At 48.4% G+C, this 19,918-nt stretch overlaps 1 protein-coding gene across 4 annotated transcripts; it reads left to right on the top strand.

Annotated features, from left to right (window-relative positions):
- On the top strand, positions 1–16,987 carry ALKBH3 (alkB homolog 3, alpha-ketoglutarate dependent dioxygenase). 4 transcript variants are annotated; one of them, XM_075326753.1, is made up of 10 exons: positions 1–84; positions 3,656–3,765; positions 5,335–5,429; positions 8,318–8,352; positions 9,638–9,685; positions 9,882–9,985; positions 10,143–10,231; positions 11,454–11,663; positions 15,907–16,005; positions 16,714–16,987. In XM_075326753.1, the coding sequence occupies exons 2-10, from the start codon at positions 3,693–3,695 to the stop codon at positions 16,795–16,797; spliced, it is 837 nt and encodes a 278-aa protein (XP_075182868.1). In that variant the 5' UTR covers positions 1–84; positions 3,656–3,692; the 3' UTR covers positions 16,798–16,987. The 4 variants fall into 4 exon arrangements, with proteins under 4 accessions (XP_075182868.1, XP_075182867.1, XP_075182869.1 ...); XM_075326752.1 differs by having other exon boundaries at positions 29–138; XM_075326754.1 differs by having other exon boundaries at positions 29–205.
- Positions 16,988–19,918: the final 2,931 nt, after the last annotated feature.

Here is a 19,918-nt window from a genome sequence, read left to right as displayed (position 1 = left end):
GTAGGACACATTTGAGTGCAACACAGGAATCGGAAGTTTCGTGAAGCAGTTGGAACGCAGCTGTCTGCCTGTTTGTACCGCTATGTGAGTGCGGCGTGACAGTCCTGACGGCTGAATCACCGCTGAGCTTGTGTGGGGGTGAGAGGAGGCTGCTGTCCGCCATAATGCAGGCCGAGTGATACAAAACAGTGAAGCAGCCAATCAGGTAACAGCTTTCATCCTATAAGAAGCATGTATAGTATGAAAGCTGCAATCTGATTGGTTGCTATGCAAAATACGCCATATTGGTTTTCCAGTTGTGGTTAGTATGGGGGTTATATTTGTCTTTGGTTCAGACGCGGTCGCACGTCTTGCCTCGTTACTCGGGGCCAATAATCCCCAAAAATTTCAGGGACAACCAAATCTGTGTATTTATATATTTTGTTATTTTTGGATTGGGGGTTATAGGGGCAGGCGGCTTTGGTCCGGTCACTATTGAGGGAATGTCATGATGTGACTGTAGAGGGAGGGGGAAGCCATTGGGGATAGCGGGGAGCTGAGATAAAGGGGGCCATCGCTGTGACTATTGGGGGAAGAAGAGGACACTGATTAATAAGCTGTAGTGTTTGGTCAGGATATGAAAAAGGGATCTTCTCTCCCAGAAATGGCGCCTCTCCTATGCATGGGTGAGTCAGGTGCTGCGGCTGTGCTCCCTGCAAGGGGTTGTCTAGTTATAATTAATCACACATCCATTAGATAGGGGAAAGCTTGGAGGGGTATTCCCACCATAAAAGATGCATTTAGTTTAGCTGAAAATGAGTGAAAATATTTGTGTAATTTACAGCTAAAAATGATGCTGTCTTCAAAAAATAACACTCACTGGGGGCCTATTCCAGAAAATGTGGTCATCTGTCCATCAAAGGGGCCGTGCATGCCTTTCATCCTAAAAAATAGTCCCCTGGTGTACAAAGCGTAAGTGAGATGCTGGTCGTGTTCACACAGCGCCTGGGGTCCAGAATGCTGGGGAGCAAGTGCAGTGATAGCAAACACACATCCTGCACGCACACAGGTCTGACAGCGCCTGGGGTCCAGAATGCTGGGGAGCGAGTGCAGTGATAGCAAACACACATCCTGCACGCACACAGGTCTGACAGCGCCTGGGGTCCAGAATGCTGGGGAGCGAGTGCAGTGATGGCAGACACACATCCTGGACGCACACAGGTCTGACAGCGCCTGGGGTCCAGAATGCTGGGGAGCGAGTGCAGTGATAGCAGACACACATCCTGCACGCACACAGGTCTGACAGCGCCTGGGGTCCAGAATGCTGGGGAGCGAGTGCAGTGATAGCAGACACATCCTGCACGCACACAGGTCTGACAGCGCCTGGGGTCCAGAATGCTGGGGAGCAAGTGCAGTGATAGCAGACACACATCCTGCACGCACACGGGTCTGACAGCGCCTGGGGGTCCTGAATGCTGGGGAGCGAGTGCAGTGATAGCAGACACACATCCTGCACGCACACGGGTCTGACAGCGCCTGGGGGTCCTGAATGCTGGGGAGCGAGTGCAGTGATAGCAGACACATCCTGCACGCACACAGGTCTGACAGCGCCTGGGGGTCCTGAATGCTGGGGAGCGAGTGCAGTGATAGCAGACACATCCTGCACGCACACGGGTCTGACAGCGCCTGGGGGTCCAGAATGCTGGGGAGCGAGTGCAGTGATAGCAGACACACATCCTGCACGCACACGGGTCTGACAGCGCCTGGGGGTCCAGAATGCTGGGGAGCGAGTGCAGTGATAGCAGACACATCCTGCACGCACACGGGTCTGACAGCGCCTGGGGGTCCAGAATGCTGGGGAGCGAGTGCAGTGATAGCAGACACATCCTGCACGCACACGGGTCTGACAGTGCCTGGGGGTCCTGAATGCTGGGGAGCGAGTGCAGTGATAGCAGACACACATCCTGCACGCACACGGGTCTGACAGTGCCTGGGGGTATAGAATGCTGGGGAGCGAGTGCAGTGATAGCAGACACACATCCTGTACGCACATGGGTCTGACAGTGCCTGGGGGTATAGAATGCTGGGGAGCGAGTGCAGTGATAGCAAACACACATCCTGCACGCACACGGGTCTGACAGTGCCTGGGGGTACAGAATGCTGGGGAGCGAGTGCAGTGATAGCAGACACACATCCTGCATGCACACAGGTCTGACAGCGCCTGGGGGTCCTGAATGCTGGGGAGCGAGTGCAGTGATAGCAGACACACATCCTGCACGCACACGGGTCTGACAGTGCTTGGGGGTATAGAATGCTGCGAGTGATTGTAGACACACATCTGACACTGACACAGCTATAGCACTGCCTGGGGGTCCAGAATGCTGGGGAGCGAGTGCAGTGATTGCAGAAACCCTCCCGCACTCACACAGGTCTGACAATGCGCGCACTTAAAGCAGAATGACAGGTGTGACAACTCTGTGAGTGCAGGGAGTGTGTCTGCAGTCACTGCACTCGCTCCCCAGCATTCTGGGCTCTCCGCGCTGTCAGACCTGTGAAGGCAGCGTCCCCTCTTTGTTCGCCAGGGGGACTTTTTTTTTTTTTGGATGCAATGAATTGAGCATGTGCAGCCCCTGTGATAGAGAGCTAAAACTGATATAACACCGCAGGGGGGGCCTATTCCAAAAGATGTGGTTATTTATTTATTTTTTTTAATGGAGCATAATTTTTAATAGCTGTAAATTACAAAAGTTATTTATTTACACATTTTCCACTTGATTAAATGTATCTTTTATGATGGAAATACCCCTTTAATGAAGGGTGAAGGGTCTGACTGCTGGGACCTGCAGTGATCCGCAGGAAGGGGCACTTTTATGTCCATTAGTAGATCACGTGACAGATCAGACACCTGAAAGCTGCTTCATTCGTTCTCTATGGGGATGTTGGAAAAATCGAAGCACAGCTCTCGGCAGCCCCAGGGAATGAATGGAGTACAGATGGCACATGTGCACCGCTGCTCCATTCTAATGGGGATAGGGGCTCTTGCAGACATCTGTATTTTTTTGACCGAGTGCGATCCGCCAAAAGAATCATGACCTATGTTATTCAGTGAGGCAGTGCACACCTCCAATTTTTCCTTGGACCGATTGGTCTCCGAAAAAAACACAGCATGCCTGATTTGCCTCTAAGAGTTGGATGTCTTTCCTCCATTTAAGTTTATGGTTCTGATTTTCATGGACTGATATAATGGAAAAGGTGGAGAAACTGTTTAGTTTTGTTTATTCTCCACCGTCGAGAAAGACTGATCATAATGTGATCGGCATTATTAAACCATCTGTCTCGGAAGAGAACATCCGGGTCCTAAAAGTGCTGTGTTCAGTCCTAGTCCCAGCGGCCGGACTCCTCCGGTCAGTAATATCACCGATCCTGTGGATTGTTGATAATTTTGTTTTTAACCAGAAAACACATTTCGGGGGTTAATTTTTCTGGAAAAAGGAGCTGATCTGTCCTCAGTTCATAGAACTCCCCCCAACTCATGAATGATAGGAGTCTCCCCCAATAGTCACAGCGAGACCCTCGCTTCTCTCCATACAGTGTGTCCCTCGCTTCTACTAAATGCAGAAATACATGGGCCGGGTGCAGAAGTGTAATATCACGTCTATCGCATCTCTCTTTCCAGATCCCCGTGATGAATAGTGACTGCAGCGTGCAGGAGGATGGATGACAAGAGACGTCGGGCGCGAGTGCAGGGAGCCTGGGCCGGACCCGCCAAGAATGCCTCTCGCCCTGGTACAGTCGCATCTGGCAGCGCAGTTTGTGCATTTGTTTCTCTTGTTCAGAAGCCACTCTTGCAGAAATTCCCTTTAAGGCCTCTTTCACACGTCTGTGAAAACCACGCACGTTTTGCATGGACGTGTAAAAGGTGCGTTTTGCCCTCTGTGTACCGTGATTTTGGCACACGTGTGTTCTCCGTGTGATATCCATGATAACACACAGTGAACAGGAACTTTCTGCTCACCTGTCCCTGGTGTTACTGTCCTTGGTGCTAACTGTTTCCGGCCCTGCCCACTCCTTGCTGCTGCTGCTTCCGGTCCTCTGTGTCATGCATATGCAATGAGCATAATGAGCGGGTTCAGAAGCAAGTGACAGCAGCAGCAGAGACAACAGCGCTGGAGAAGGTGAGTATAGAAATGCATTTTATTTCACAGGAACCTGGTTTTACCGGAGACATGGATGTGTGAAGGAGGCCTAAGGGTGTGGGCTCCCCAATACATCCCAGTACCTTTCCACAAGATGCTTTCATAGAGTATGGGACAGATGGATGTAGATGTGAGTAGCTCCTCTTACCTCCTGGTGACAATGTAAGGAGCGCTGCGTCTGCCTTTTAGGCTACTGGTAAAACCCGGTGGAGAGATGGAAACTGTGGCTGCAGTTACCTAATAGATCAGGTGTTACCTGCAGAATTATTACAGGAATTATGTTGGGCAGCACGGTGGCTCAGTGGTTAGCACTGCAGTCTTGTGGTGGCTCAGTGGTTAGCACTGCAGTCTTGTGGTGGCTCAGTGGTTAGCACTGCAGTCTTGTGGTGGCTCAGTGGTTAGCACTGCAGTCTTGCAGCGCTGGGGTCCTGGGTTCAAATCCCACCAAGGACACCATCTGCAAGGAGTTTGTATGTTCTCCCCGTGTTTGCGTGGGTTTCCTCCGGGGTCTCCGGTTTCCTCCCACACTCCAAAGACATAGTGATAGGGAATTTAGATTGTGAGCCCCAATGGGGACAGAGTTGCCAATCTATGTAAAGTGCTGCGGAATCAATAGCGCTATATAAATGAATAAATATTATTATTATTATGTTGCAAAGTGAATAAATACAAGTTTTGCTTGTTAATAAGAAGCAATACTCATTATCACCTGCAGGTGGAGCTACAGGATTAGAATGGAAACAGCATAAGGCAGGGAAGGCTTTCTCAGCTCCGTAATTCTATGTAATGACGCACGGATTAAGGCGAAACTGAACTTTGGGGAGATTTTATATAATTTTTTTTATATGTTATATACTTGGGGCAATGGAGCCGTATGAGCAACATGTATTCAATGACTAAAGGCCACTTTACACACAGATAAATCTTTGGCAGATCTGTGGTTGCAGTGAAATCATGGACATATTGTTCCATTTGTACACAGCCACAAACCTGGCACTGATTGTCCACAATTTCACTGCAACCACAGATCTACCACAGATTTATCTCTGTGTGTAAAGTGACTTTAAGAAGTGTATCCAAATCTTATATTCTTTCTTATATTTGAGGATCTGTCCTTATTCTGTAACGTGTCTGTATATTTTCTCTTTTTTGGTTCCAGCATCTCAACCTGTCCGGACAGCTGTAAAGTGTCAGCGCTGGGGGAGCGAGCCGGTGATTCCGGATCAGCAATTTACATATAAAGAATCAGCAGAGGTAAGGACGATCTGTATTAGGGCTGCTTCTCGCTTGCGAGTTTCTCGCAGTAGAGCAATGCGAGAAAATCTCGCATTGGAATCGGACCGGACACATGTTAGTCAATGATTCAGCTCGCATTTGCGATTTTTTTTTTTTTTTTTTTTTTTTTTTTTTCTCGGCCCAAATCAGACTGAGAAAAAAAATCGCAGCATGCTGCTTTTTTGCAAGTTTCTACTGCGAGTCTCTCCAATGCAAGTCTATGGGAGCGTGTAAATCGGATGTCACAGGACGGCACTCACACCATCCTAGTGACATCCGATTTTCTAAATACATTTCGCGCATGTTTCCTAAAACACTGGAAACGAGTGATGTCTCACAATGTCTGTCAATCACTATTCTCTGTCAGTCGGTCTCTCCATCTCGGTCTCTATTCTCTCTCTGTCGGTCCGTCACTATCCCTGTCCCTCTCTCACAGTCTGTCGGTCATTTTCCCCTCCTCTCTCATACTCACCGATCCCCGATCCCCGGCGCTGCACGGCGTTCACACTGCTGCGGCGGCTTTTACTATTTTGAAAAAGCCGGCCGCTCATTAAACAATTTCGTATTCCCTGCTTTACCTGCCCACAGGCACCTATGATTGGTTGCAGTGAGACTCGCCCCCACGCTGAGTGACAGGTGTCTCACTGCACCCAATCACAGCAGCCGGTGGGCGTGTCTATACTGTGCAGTGAAATAAATAATTAAATAATTAAAAAAAACCGGCGTGCGGTTCCCCCCCAATTTTAATACCAGCCAGATAAAGCCATACGGCTGAAGGCTGCTATTCTCAGGATGGGGAGCTCCACGTTATGGGGAGCCCTCCAGCCTAACAATATCAGTCAGCAGCCGCCCAGAATTGCCGCATACATTAGATGCGACAGTTCTGGGACTGTACCCGGCTCTTCCCGATTTGCCCTGGTGCGTTGGCAAATCGGGGTAATAAGGAGTTAATGGCAGCCCATAGCTGCTACTAAATCCTAGATTAATCATGTCAGGCGTCTATGAGACACCTTCCATGATTAATCTGTAAGTTACAGTAAATAAACACACACACCCGAAAAATCCTTTATTAGAAATAAAAAACACTAACAAATTCCCTGGTTCAACAATTTAATAAGCCCCAAAAAGCCCTCCATGTCCGGCGTAATCCACGGACCTCCAGCGTCGCTTCCAGCTCTGCTGCATGAAGGTGACCGGAGCTGCAGAAGACACCGCCGCTCCTGTCAGCTCCACGCAGCTAATGAAGGGAATAGCGCAATCAGCTGAGCTGTCACTGAGGTTACCCGCGGCCACCGCTGGATCCTCCAACAGTGACAGCGGGTAACCTCAGTGACAGCTTAGCTGATCGCGATACTCACCTCAGTTGCTGCGTGGAGCTGACAGGAGCGGCTGTGTTTTCTGCAGCTCCGGTCACCTCCATGCAGCAGAGCTGGAAGCGACGCTGGACCATCCTGGATTACGCCAGACATGGAGGGCTTTTTGGGGCTTATTAAAGTGGTGAACCAGGGTATATGTTTGTGTTTTTTATTTCTAATAAAGGATTTTTTCAGGTGTGTGTTTATTTACTGTAACTTACAGATTAATCATGAAAGGAATCTCGGGGAGACGCCTGACATGATTAATCTAGGACTTATTGGCAGCTATGGGCTGCCAAAAACTCCTTATTACCCCGATTTGCCAACGCACCAGGGCAAATCGGGAAGAGCCGGGTACAGTCCCAGAACAGTCGCATCTAATGTATGCGGCAATTCTGGGCGGCTGCTGACTGATATTGTTAGGCTGGGGGGCTCCCCATAACGTGGAGCTCCCCATCCTGAGAATACCAGCCTTCAGCCGTATGGCTTTATCTGGCTGGTATTAAAATTGGTGGGGACCGCACGCCGTTTTTTTTAATTATTTAATTATTTATTTCACTGCACAGTATAGACACGCCCACCGGCTGCTGTGATTGGGTGCAGTGAGACACCTGTCACTCAGCGTGGGGGCATGTCTCACTGCAACCAATCATAGGCGCCTGTGGGCGGGGAAAGCAGGGAATACGAGATTGTTTAATGAGCGGCCGGCTTTTTCAAAATAGTAAAAGCCGCCGCAGCAGTGTGATCGCCATGCAGCGCCGCCCTGGGGATCGGTGAGTATGAGAGAGGGCTGCTAACTTCAGTCACTCAGGGGATTAGCGGTCACCGGTGAGTCCTTCACAGGTGACCGCTAATCAGGATCCGGCACAGACAGAGCCGCGGTATGAGGATGAAGTCGGGTGAAGTTAACCCGAGTTCATTCTGATTGTGCGGCTCTTTCTGTGTCTGCGGTCATCTGTCATTAAGCTCTGCTACATGGCTGTCTATTACTGCTGTCAGCGGCCATGTAGCAGCGCTGAATGGCAGATGACATAGTAAAAAATACGCATTACACACGCATTACACACGCATTACACACGCTAGTAAAATCATTAATTTATTCAGAAAAAGCATCGCACTTGCGTTGCACTCGGACCTAACGTGAACTAAAATCAGCCGAGTTTTTTTCAGCCCAGTCGGACCGATTTTACTCGCATAGATGTGTTTCCAGCCTTAGTCTGTGTACACCCAGGACTCTCTATACTAGACACACATGTAATACTCACCTCTGTATTGGGATGAATTTGCCAGGAATCTCGGAGACAGGTAAACCTGAAGTTTTCCAACAGTTCTTCACATACAGTCACCCAAACCATGTTATATTTGTTGTTTAGGATGATGCAATTCATGTCTCATGGTTAGTACATTTACTACCTTTTATTATAAGGTCCTTCAGCTCCCTGATCCGTCCCCCCTGATCCGTCCCTGATGTCGCTAATATATTCTGATTTAAAATATTGCTTTCTGTTTCAGGTAAATCGAAGAGTCCCAGAGCCTCGCATTATTGAGTGAGTGGTTTTAACAGTCACTTACCTGCAGTAATGGAACTGTGGCCTCCTGTATGAAGAAGATTATGTAGTCAGCAGGTGTATGAGAGAGTGGACTATAGATTTCCAGAGCTGCACTCACTATTCTGCTGGTGCAGTCACTGTGTACATACATTACATTACTGATCCTGAGTTATCTCCTGTATTATACTCCAGAGCTGCACTCACTATTCTGCTGGTGCAGTCACTGTGTACATACATTACATTACTGATCCTGAGTTACCTCCTGTATTATACTCCAGAGCTGCACTCACTATTCTGCTGGTGCGGTCACTGTGTACATACATTACATTACTGATTCTGTACTGATCCTGAGTTACCTCCTGTATTATACTCCAGAGCTGCACTCACTATTCTGCTGGTGCAGTCACTGTGTACAGACATTACATTACTGATTCTGTACTGATCCTGAGTTACCTCCTGTATTATACAGCACTCCAGAGCTGCACTCACTATTCTGCTGGTGCAGTCACTGTGTACATACATTACATTACTGATCCTGAGTTACATCCTGTATTATACTCTAGAGCTGCACTCACTATTCTACTGGTGCAGTCACTGTGTACATACATTACATTACTGATCCTGAGTTACATCCTGTATTATACTCCAGAGCTGCACTCACTATTCTGCTGGTGCAGTCACTGTGTACATACATTACACTACTGATTCTGTACTGATCCTGAGTTACCTCCTGTATTATACAGCACTCCAGAGCTGCACTCACTATTCTGCTGGTGCAGTCACTGTGTACATACATTACATTACTGATTCTGTACTGATCCTGAGTTACCTCCTGTATTATACAGCACTCCAGAGCTGCACTCACTATTCTGCTGGTGCAGTCACTGTGTACATACATTACATTACTGATCCTGAGTTACCTCCTGTATTATACTCCAGAGCTGCACTCACTATTCTGCTGGTGCAGTCACTGTGTACATACATTACATTACTGATCCTGAGTTACCTCCTGTATTATACTCCAGAGCTGCGCTCACTATTCTGCTGGTGCAGTCGCTGTGTACATACATTACATTACTTATACTGTACTGATCCTGAGTTACATCCTGTGTCATCCTCCAGAGCTGCACTCACTATTCTGCTGGTGCAGTTGCTGTGTACATACATTACATTACTGATCCTGAGTTACCTCTTGTATTATACTCCAGAGCTGCACTCACTATTCTGCTTGTGGATATGCTGTGTATTTAATACATCTATTTTGGAATATTTTTGTTTCCAGGACGGAGGGCACCTATGAAATCAGCACCTCTCCATGTGGGGTATCTAGGTGAGTGCTGTACAGAATGTCCACGTTTGCAGATATTAAACTTGTTGACTGAAGTAAAAATCAGAAGTCTTTTTTTGAGCCAAACTTTAAACTTATATTATTGACTTTGAGAGTAAAATGCGTTTATGGTCTGAGTCTCACAATGACTGTGTAAATCAGCCCTTCGTAAATCCCCCCGTTGTGTCCTCTTCCGCAGGCTGAGACTCTTCCCCCTTTTCATTGACCCTAAAGAGGCCGACTGGATGTTTGAGCAATTAGAAAGCGAGATTCCCTGGAGGCAGAAAACCAATCTAGGTCCTGGTGAGTCCCACACTGGAGTTATGTCTATAATGCGCCACCAGAGGGCGATGCAAGTGTGTGATATTTATATCCCCCTGGCTGCTGTATACGGCGTATATGCCCAGTGTTATAGTCATTCCTTGTGTTCTGCAAGATATTTCTTCTCCTCTTCTGACAGATGGACCTTACCAGGAACCCCGACTCACCTGTTGGTACGGGGAGGTCCCCTACACTTACTCCCGCTCTACAATGCAGCCCAATCCTCATGTGAGTGCCCCAATGAAATCTATCAGAATCTGATTTTTGTACTTATCTGAACTATAGTTTACAAATTGTAAATATTTTTTGGCAGCGCCAGAACTAACGAGGGTAACGAGCCAGATATAGTGCGCATGCCACAGTTTAAAGCCCCACCAATGGGGGCAGTCATTATAGTGATTGGGCACCTGGATCACCTTGTATCTGTTACAGCCGAATTGTCGTTTTGCTAATTGTTTGCCGCACGTTTTAGTTTCCCACCATTTTTAAAGTCACTGTTGACGGTCGATGAAAAGAAGCGCACTGGAAAATAATAATATAATAATATTTATTCATTTATATAGCGCTGTTAATTCCACAGCGCTTTACATACATCATACACTGTGCCCATTGGGGCTCACAATCTAAATTCCCTATCAGTATGTTTTTGGCGTGTGGGAGGAAACTGGTAAACCCAAAGGAAACCTACACAAACACGGGGAGAACGTACAAACTCCTTGCAGATAGTGTCCTTGGTGGAAATTGAACCCAGGACCCCAGCGCTGCAAGACTGCAGTGCTAACCACTGAGCCACCACAAGTCTGCAATGCTAACCACTGAGCCACCACAAGGCTGCAGTGCTAACCACTGAGCCACCACAAGGCTGCAGTGCTAACCACTGAGCCACCACAAGGCTGCAGTGCTAACCACTGAGCCACCACAAGGCTGCAGTGCTAACCACTGAGCCACCACAAGGCTGCAGTGCTAACCACTGAGCCACCACAAGGCTGCAGTGCTAACCACTGAGCCACCACAAGGCTGCAGTGCTAACCACTGAGCCACCACAAGGCTGCAGTGCTAACCACTGAGCCGCCACAAGGCTGCAGTGCTAACCACTGAGCCGCCACAAGGCTGCAGTGCTAACCACTGAGCCGCCACAAGACTGCAGTGCTAACCACTGAGCCGCCACAAGGCTGCAGTGCTAACCACTGAGCCACCACAAGTCTGCAATGCTAACCACTGAGCCACCACAAGGCTGCAGTGCTAACCACTGAGCCGCCACAAGACTGCAGTGCTAACCACTCAGCCACCGTGTGAAAAGTGTCCGTATTCTGTCCAAACTCTCTTGTAAGAAGCATCTATGGATGCAGACCCGTCTCCATTCACTGACAACCATCAGAGGTTTTGACGTAAGGTGTATTGACGGTTGCAGATGTTTTCACCGTTTTTCATATTGCCTTTGTCCCGGCAGTGGCATCCTCTGCTGACCATGCTGCGCGATCGTACCGAGGAGGTGACCGGCCACACCTTCAACTCTCTGCTCTGCAACCTCTACCGACACGACAAGGACAGCATAGACTGGCACAGCGACGACGAGCCTGACCTGGGCAGGAATCCCGTCATCGCCTCTTTAAGCTTCGGGGAGACCCGTGTGTTCCAGATGAGGAAGAAGCCGCCACCTGTAAGTGACGCCGAAAAATGACCAGTTGGCTGCATCATAACGTGTGCAACATGATCCCTGGTGGACACATGAGGTATACCACAAGTGGTCAGGGCTACCATAGTCTGCGCTAGGCTGGGTCTGTATCTCCCACCTCCATTACTGGGGTCACAGATGCAGCGTAGGGTCTATTCTCTAGTGATCAGTGCAAAGACGCAGAATGGCTGAGAATAGAATATCCCTTTAAGGGCTTTTCAAACAATAGACATATTTGGGGTTAAACACTCCTTCACCCCAAGATAAAAAAACCCTGATGTATTCGTTCACACAAAACTAGGCATGGGAGATAATGGGGGTGCAGTAATGTGTCCACCCCTGTGCTATTACAGTTGCAATCAAAATTATTCTCACCCTTCTCCCCTCATTGCAAATTCTTTCTCTTAGCAAAATTCTCAAACAAAAAGAATGTAAATAGCTGAAAACAACTAATATAACAAGTGGTTTCTCCGCACTCGTCTCCTAATGTCACTTTTTCTGATTCTAGCAGTCGTGGATTGTTCCTTTCTTCCTAACAATCCCCTTTAATACTTCGTACGCCCCTCTTGCTGATATAACGATCTATAGCCTGGTACCAGCTTCTTGGAGCATTCCTGAGGAATCTTAGCTCAGTTGATATTTGCAATGGCCACCACTAGGCATCACTGAGCCCCCGCCATGCTTTACTGCAAGCAGGGTGTCCTTTTTAATGAATACTTCATATTTTTCTCCTCCTCCTTCGTAGACCAGAATAGTTTGGGGTTTTTTTCCATCGCTGCACAGAACAGTATCTCCAATCTTCTGTGATTATTTATGCGTTTTTGAGTATATGAAAGGCAACTTTTCTTCTACTGTCGAATCGATAGAAGTGACATATTGCAGTCCTGGAACATTCAATGCCTTTGTATCTTTTTGTGGCATTTTCTTTCTTTGCATAAGGCATTATTCTCTTCTATTAACTTTTGGGCCTCTCTATTGACAACCCAAGAATATTGCTGACTTGGAGGTAATTGCACATTTATAACAGTGCTACATTTCCTCAGGAATGCAGCCAGAAGCTCAGGTCTGGGTATGGATATTGTCTGCAACAGGTCGTAGCAGCAGAGGGGGCGGCAGGTGGTAGCAGCCGGAGGGGGCGGCAGGTGGTAGCAGCCGGAGGGGGCGGCAGGTGGTAGCAGCCGGAGGGGGCGGCAGGTGGTAGCAGCCGGAGGGGGCGGCAGGTGGTAGCAGCCGGAGGGGGCGGCAGGTGGTAGCAGCCGGAGGGGGCGGCAGGTGGTAGCAGCCGGAGGGGGCGGCAGGTGGTAGCAGCCGGAGGGGGCGGCAGGTGGTAGCAGCCGGAGGGGGCGGCAGGTGGTTGCTGCCGGAGGGGGCGGCTGGTGGTAGCACTCAGAGGGGGTAGCAGCCAGAGGTGTGGCAGGTGGTTGCAGCCGGAGGGGGCGGCAGGTGGTTGCAGCCGGAGGAGGCGGCAGGTGGTAGCAGCCGGAGGGGGCGGCAGGTGGTTGCTGCCGGAGGGGGCGGCTGGTGGTAGCACTCAGAGGGGGTAGCAGCCAGAGGTGTGGCAGGTGGTTGCAGCCGGAGGGGGCGGCAGGTGGTTGCAGCCGGAGGAGGCGGCAGGTGGTTGCAGCCGGAGGGGGCGGCAGGTGGTGGCTGCCGGAGAAGAGGCGGTAGGTGGTGGCTGCCGGAGAGGGAGCGTCAGGTGGTGGCTGCCGGAGAGGGGGCGGCAGGTGGTGGCTGCCGGAGAGGGGGCGGCAGGTGGTGGCTGCCGGAGAGGGGGCGGCAGGTGGTGGCTGCCGGAGAGGGGGCGGCAGGTGGTGGCTGCCGGAGAGGGGGCGGCAGGTGGTGGCTGCCGGAGAGGGGGCGGCAGGTGGTGGCTGCCGGAGAGGGGGCGGCAGGTCCCAGCAGTTGGAGGGGGGGGCGGCAGGTCCCAGCAACCGGAGGGGCTCTACTAAATATTAGACACTGATCACGAAGGGGTGAATAATCGTGAGACTGCGGTAGTCAGTAACAGTGATTTTGGGCTGAATGTGGAGAAGCCGCTCATTGCATTAGTTGTATTGAGCTATTTCCATTGCTTTTGCTTCATTAGTTTATTGCAGAAGTTTGTGCGTTTTGTTACTCACCCGAATTTGCAATAGGGAAGAGGCTAATTTTGTTTGCAATTGTATATGGCCCTAGTGTAAGTGAGGCTTGTGTACCGGCTGAACCTGTCCCCATGGACACATGCAGGAACTCCTTGGTGCCACGGCCACCGTCCCCCCGATTCCTTCTCGGTTGTACCCTTTCATTATGTAATGATCCTGGCCGTGAATTTCCTGATTATAGACCCGCTATAGTCCTCAGCTCATTAAATCTTGTTAATTATCCGTGTTATTCAGCGTTACATGGTGATCCGTGATGTCACCGGCGTCTCCCCCGCAGGATGTCAGCGCCGCGCAGCAGCGTTAATGTCAGTGTATGAATGAGGCACCGGGGAGACGTATTCCAGGAGATGTCAGCGATGTAAACACCATTCATGTTCCCACTGACAGTCTGTGCAGGAGTCATAGCTGCCGCCCACACACAGCAGAGACGCCGTGACAGAGACTGGAGCCCGCCAGCACCGGCATCAGTGCGATGTGCCCGCCCCAGCAGCTCTCATCTGACTGATCAGACATGGCGCGGGGATGTATGGATCATAGGTGGATGGGTAAATGCATATGACATGGGCGGATTGACTGTGGTATATGGGATGGATGGGCGGATACATATGATATGGATGGATGGCAGGAAGATACGTATGACATGGATGGATGGATGGCGGGCGGATACGGATGACCTGGATGGATGGCGGGCGAATACGGATGACATGGATGGATGGCAGATACATTTGAAATGGATAGATGGATGGCAGGCGGATACATATGACATGGATGGATAGCGGAGGGATATGTATGATATGGATGGAGGATATGTATTGGATGGATGGATGGATGGATGGATATATATATATATATATATATGTATGGCTATGTACTGGATGGATGGATATGACTTGGATGGATGGATATGTATTGGATGGATGGATGGCAGGCGGATATATATGACATGGATGGATATGTATGGATGGACATGTATTGGATGGATGGATATGTATGACATGGATGGCTATGTATTGGATGGATGGAGGGATATGACTTGGATGGATATGTATGACATGGATGGCAGGCAGATAAGAATAACATGGATGGATATGTATGACGTGGAATGATGGGCAGGCCCAAACGTATGACATGGATGGATGGATGGACATGTATTGGATATGTACGACATATGTATTGGATGGATGGATATGTATGACATGGATGGCTATGTATTGGATGGATGGAGGGATATGACTTGGATGGATATGTATGACATGGATGGCAGGCAGATAAGAATAACATGGATGGATATGTATGACGTGGAATGATGGGCAGGCCCAAACGTATGACATGGATGGATGGATGGACATGTATTGGATATGTACGACATATGTATTGGATGGATGGATATGTATGACGTGGCTGGATGGATGGATGGATGGCGGGCGGATGTGTATGCTATGGATGGATATGTATGACGTGGATTGATGGGCAGGCACATACGTATGACATGGATGGATTTTGGGCGGATGTGTATGGCATGGATGAATAGACTGGTGCAGATGACATACATGGAGGGGTGCACTAATGTCCCCTATACATAGTTGTAAACCTCTGTGTATACGTCACTTGTGTTTATTACTTTAAAAATAAAAATGTAGATGTTATAGTGACACATTAGACCTTTTAATCAATGGGGGTCCGAATACTGAGCCCTCCACCAATTGCTGAAAGAATGGGGCAGAAATCCTGAGCGGAGCCCGGCTGTGGGCACTGCTGCGCCGGCTGTCAGGGTGCACTATGAGGGGAAGCCATTCCTGTCGGACGCTCTGCATCCTGTCCCCATGATATTACTTCATCTATCACTAAGAGGTTTCTTATATAATGTTTAATGACTGTACGGTGACCAGTTTTCATCCTTCCTCCATGCTTGCTGTCAGTGAATGGATACACGTGTGATGTAATTAAATTGCCTCTGTCCAGAGTCCAGGGTGTTTGGATACAGTTGTAACAAACCCTCAGCTGTGAGCAGTATCAGGTCTGTGTGTCAGCTGATGGGGAATAAAACAGATTAATTATACCTTCCCTTTTCACGGCTCCCCCTACAGGAGGATCATGGAGATTACACGTATGTAGAACGAGTGCACGTACCACTAGACCACGGAAGCCTCCTGCTGATGGAGGGGGCAACACAGGAGGACTGGCAGGTGAGGAGCGTCTGAGTGATCGGGGGGGTGTAAGGGTGACGCGTCAGCTGGAGCCTCGCCATCGTCATCTCCAGCACTATATGTTCTGGAAGCTGCCATCAAGCTACTTTTGATGGATCCGAGCATATAATGGTTTTCTCTTATAAAGAGGCCATTGTTTTCATCTGTTCTTTAATTTAATAGGGTCCCCATCCCAACTCTGGGACACGGACCCCACCTTATCACATAGGGGGTCACATAACACATGAGGGGGTGACATCAGAGCATGGTGGATACAATGTGAATGCTTGGGTGAGTTCATTTTCCCAGACAAGTGGAGGCCCCCACATAGCATTAATAGTGACCCTCATAGGATCTGGCGACAGCAGCAGACCTGCTTGTTGATGGTTTCCAGGTCGTGGTAGATATTTCTAGTATTTCGTAGGAAATATTCTTCAAAATGGAATTATGAACCTTGTACAGGAAGTTGGGCCATTTTCTTCAGACTCGGAAGCCAAGTATTCCTCAGGTCAATGCTCCGCCGGACGCAGGGCGGTGTCTGTGCCGACACTACAACTCCCAGCATTCTCTTACAGTTGGAGGCTGGAGGTTGTGGTTTTATAACAGCTGCAAAGCCAGAGGAGCTGAACGCCAGACACAGGGGTCACCGTCTCTATCTGCAAACCCCATTAACTGTGTGACCCAACATCTTATGTTTCTTCCTTCCAGCACCGAGTGCCAAAGGAATATCACGACCGGCGGGCCCGGATTAACCTTACGTTCCGGACTATGCTCCAAGACGGGAAGAAATAAGGAAATCTTCTCTTTAACAACTATGAGATCTGTGCTCTCCTCTGTTCACTGAAATAAACCAAACTGCTGTATCTGCTGCCTGCAGAAGTCTACCGGAGGATCTCTAACTTATACTTGTTTCATTATACTAAATGTATGTAAGTAAAATACATTGCTTATCCTGTATTAAACTCCAGAGCTGCACTCACTATTCTGCTGGTGCAGTCACTGTGTACATACATTACATTACTGATCCTGAGTTACATCCTGTATTATACTCCAGAGCTGCGCTCACTATTCTGCTGGTGCAGTCACTGAGTACATACATTACTGATCCTGAGTTACCTCCTGTATTATACTCCAGAGCTGCACTCACTATTCTGCTGGTACAGTCACTGTGTACATACATTACTGATCCTGTACTGATCCTGAGTTATTTCCTGTATTATACTCCAGAGCTGCACTCACTATTCTGCTGGTGGAGTCCCTGTGTACATACATTACTGATCCTGAGTTACATCCAGTATTATACTCCAGAGCTACACTCACTATTCTGCTGGTGCAGTCACTGTGTACATTCACTACATTACTTATCCTGTACTGATCCTGAGTTACCTCCTGTATTATACTCCAGAGCTGCACTCACTATTCTGCTGGTGCAGTCACTGTGTACATACATTACATTACTGATCCTGAGTTATTTCCTGTATTATACTCCAGAGCTGTATTCTGTGAGCTTTTGATGAAATCTCCCCACATTCCCTACATGCGCTGGTGATTTGCAGTCTGCAGCTTTGTGCCTCTATAACAGAGGTCCCCAACCTTTCTGCCCTTGAGAGACACATTTAGCTCAGAGAGAGGGTTACGGCCAAATTCAGAGCCCCCATTACCAGGAAAATGACAGCCACAGCTTTTCCACAGAAATCACACTGAGGCAGTATACGAAGATCCAAGAGATCCTAACTCGCCCACATCCAGATCTACTCTTCTATATAGAGTTACTCGAAGACCTCCTCTTCATAGACTTTGCTTGATCTGGTGCTAATGCAACAAGCTGGAACATAGCCAGGAGCCGCACATGATGGGCCTGCGAGCCTCAAATTGGGGATCCCTGCTTTATAAACTCTTAAGATGCTTTGAGGCGATGTCTGAGAACGAGTTTGTTCACAGTTTGTATATTTAACCAGCAGAATTGTGTACGCAGCTCTGAAGTATTATGCAGCTTCTAACTCCATGGAAAATAATTTCTACAATGAATGTTCAAAGCTATTGTATGTCTTGGGTGCCTCAAGGTAAAAACATCAAGGTTCCTTTGTTGCAAATCTGAATCTGTTGTAAGGACCCTGATTATCAGGGGGGGGGGATGAAGTGGCTGCAGGATCAGAGCTGGGGGCAGGGTCCTGTGCTTGTGGCACAATGGCGCGGCCTTGGGTGTTTTATGACCTGTCTGGGAAAGTTTTCAAATGACCTTCGAATCTTTGAAAGACTTTGGACGTAAAGCCCCCCCCTCCCCCTTACCCCCCATACAGAATACACACAGTGGGTATGGAAAGTATTCAGACCCCTTTAAATTTTTCACTCTGTTTCATTGCAGCTATTTGGTAAATTCTCAGTAATGTGCTCTCTGCCCCATCCCCCATCTTGTCAGAAAAAAAACAAAATGTAGAAATTTTTGCAAATTTATTAAACAAGAAATACTGAACTATCCCATGCTCATAAGTATTCAGCCCCTTTCCTCAGACACTCATATGTAAGTCACATGCTGTCCACTTCCTTGTGATCCTCCTTGAGATGGTTCTGCTCCTTCATTGGAGTCCAGCTGTGTGTAATTAAACTGATAGGACGTGATTTGGAAAGGTGCACACCTGTCTATATAAGACCTCACAGCTCACACTGCATGTCACACCAAATGAAAATCATGAGGTCAAAGGAACTAACGAAGGAGCTCAGAGACAGAATTGTGGCAAGGCACAGATCTGGCCAAGGTTACAAAAGAATTTCTGCAGTACTCAAGGTTCCTAAGAGCACAGTGGCCTCCATAATCCTTACATGGAAGAAGTTTGGGACCACCAGGACTCTTCCTAGACCTGGCCGTCCAGCCAAACTGAGCAATCGTGGGAGAAGAACATTGGTGAGAGAGGTAAAGAAGAACCCCGAGATCACTGTGGCTGAGCTCCAGAGATGCAGTAGAGAGATGGGAGAAAGTTCCACAAAGTCACCTATCACTGCAGCCTCCACCAGTCGGGCCTTTATGGCAGAGTGGCCCGACGAAAGCCTCTCCTCAGTGCAAGACATATGAAAGCCCGCATAGAGTTTGCAGAAAAACACATGAAGGACTCCCAGACTATGAGAGATAAGATTCTCTGGTCTGATGAGACGAAAATGGAACTTCTTGGTGATAAGTCTAAGCGGTATGTGAGGAGAAAACCAGGCACTGCTCATCACCTGCCCAATACAATCCCCACAGTGAGACATGGTGGTGGCATCATCATGCTATGGAGGCAGGGACAGGACGACTGACTGCAATTGAAGGAAAGATGAATGCGGCCAAGTACAGAGATATCCTGGAAGAAAACCTCTTCCAGATGCTCTTTACCTCAGACTTGGCTGAAGATTCACCTTCCAACAAGACAATGACCCTAAGCACACAGCTAAAATAACAAGGGAGTGGCTTCAGAACAACTCTGTGACCATTCTTGACCGGCCCAGCCAGAGCTCTGACCTAAACCCAACTGAGCATCTCTGGAGAGACCTGAAAATGGCGTCCACCAACGTTCACCATCCAACCTGACGGAACTGGAAAGGATCTGCAAAAAAGAATGGTCGAGGATCCCCAAATCCAGGATCCCAAGAAGACTCATGGCTGTACTAGCTCAAAAGGGAAGGCGCCTCTACTCAATGCTGAGCAAAGGGGCTGAATACTTATGACCATGTGATATTTCAATTGTTTAATAAATTTGCAAAAACTTCTACATTTTTGGGGGATTTTTTCTGTGAAGATGGGGGATGGGGGCAGAGTGGACATTAATGAGAATTTACTAAATGGCTGCAATGAAACAAAGAGTGAAAGATTTAAAGGGGTGTGAATACTTTCTTAATATACAAGAAAGATACAGTGGGTACAGACTGTGATAGAACACTG

The sequence above is a fragment of the Anomaloglossus baeobatrachus genome, chromosome 10 (assembly GCF_048569485.1).
Source record: "Anomaloglossus baeobatrachus isolate aAnoBae1 chromosome 10, aAnoBae1.hap1, whole genome shotgun sequence".
Taxonomy (NCBI): domain Eukaryota; kingdom Metazoa; phylum Chordata; class Amphibia; order Anura; family Aromobatidae; genus Anomaloglossus; species Anomaloglossus baeobatrachus.
This window is presented reverse-complemented; position numbering and strand designations above follow the sequence as displayed.

Coding starts and splice junctions, on each gene's coding strand:
- ALKBH3 (XM_075326753.1), top strand. CDS start 3,693: ATGGATGACAAGAGACGTCGGGCGCGAGTGCAGGGAGCCTGGGCCGGA. Junction 5,430..8,317: donor CATATAAAGAATCAGCAGAG/GTAAGGACGATC, acceptor TTTCTGTTTCAG/GTAAATCGAAGAGTCCCAGA. Junction 9,686..9,881: donor TCTCCATGTGGGGTATCTAG/GTGAGTGCTGTA, acceptor CCTCTTCCGCAG/GCTGAGACTCTTCCCCCTTT.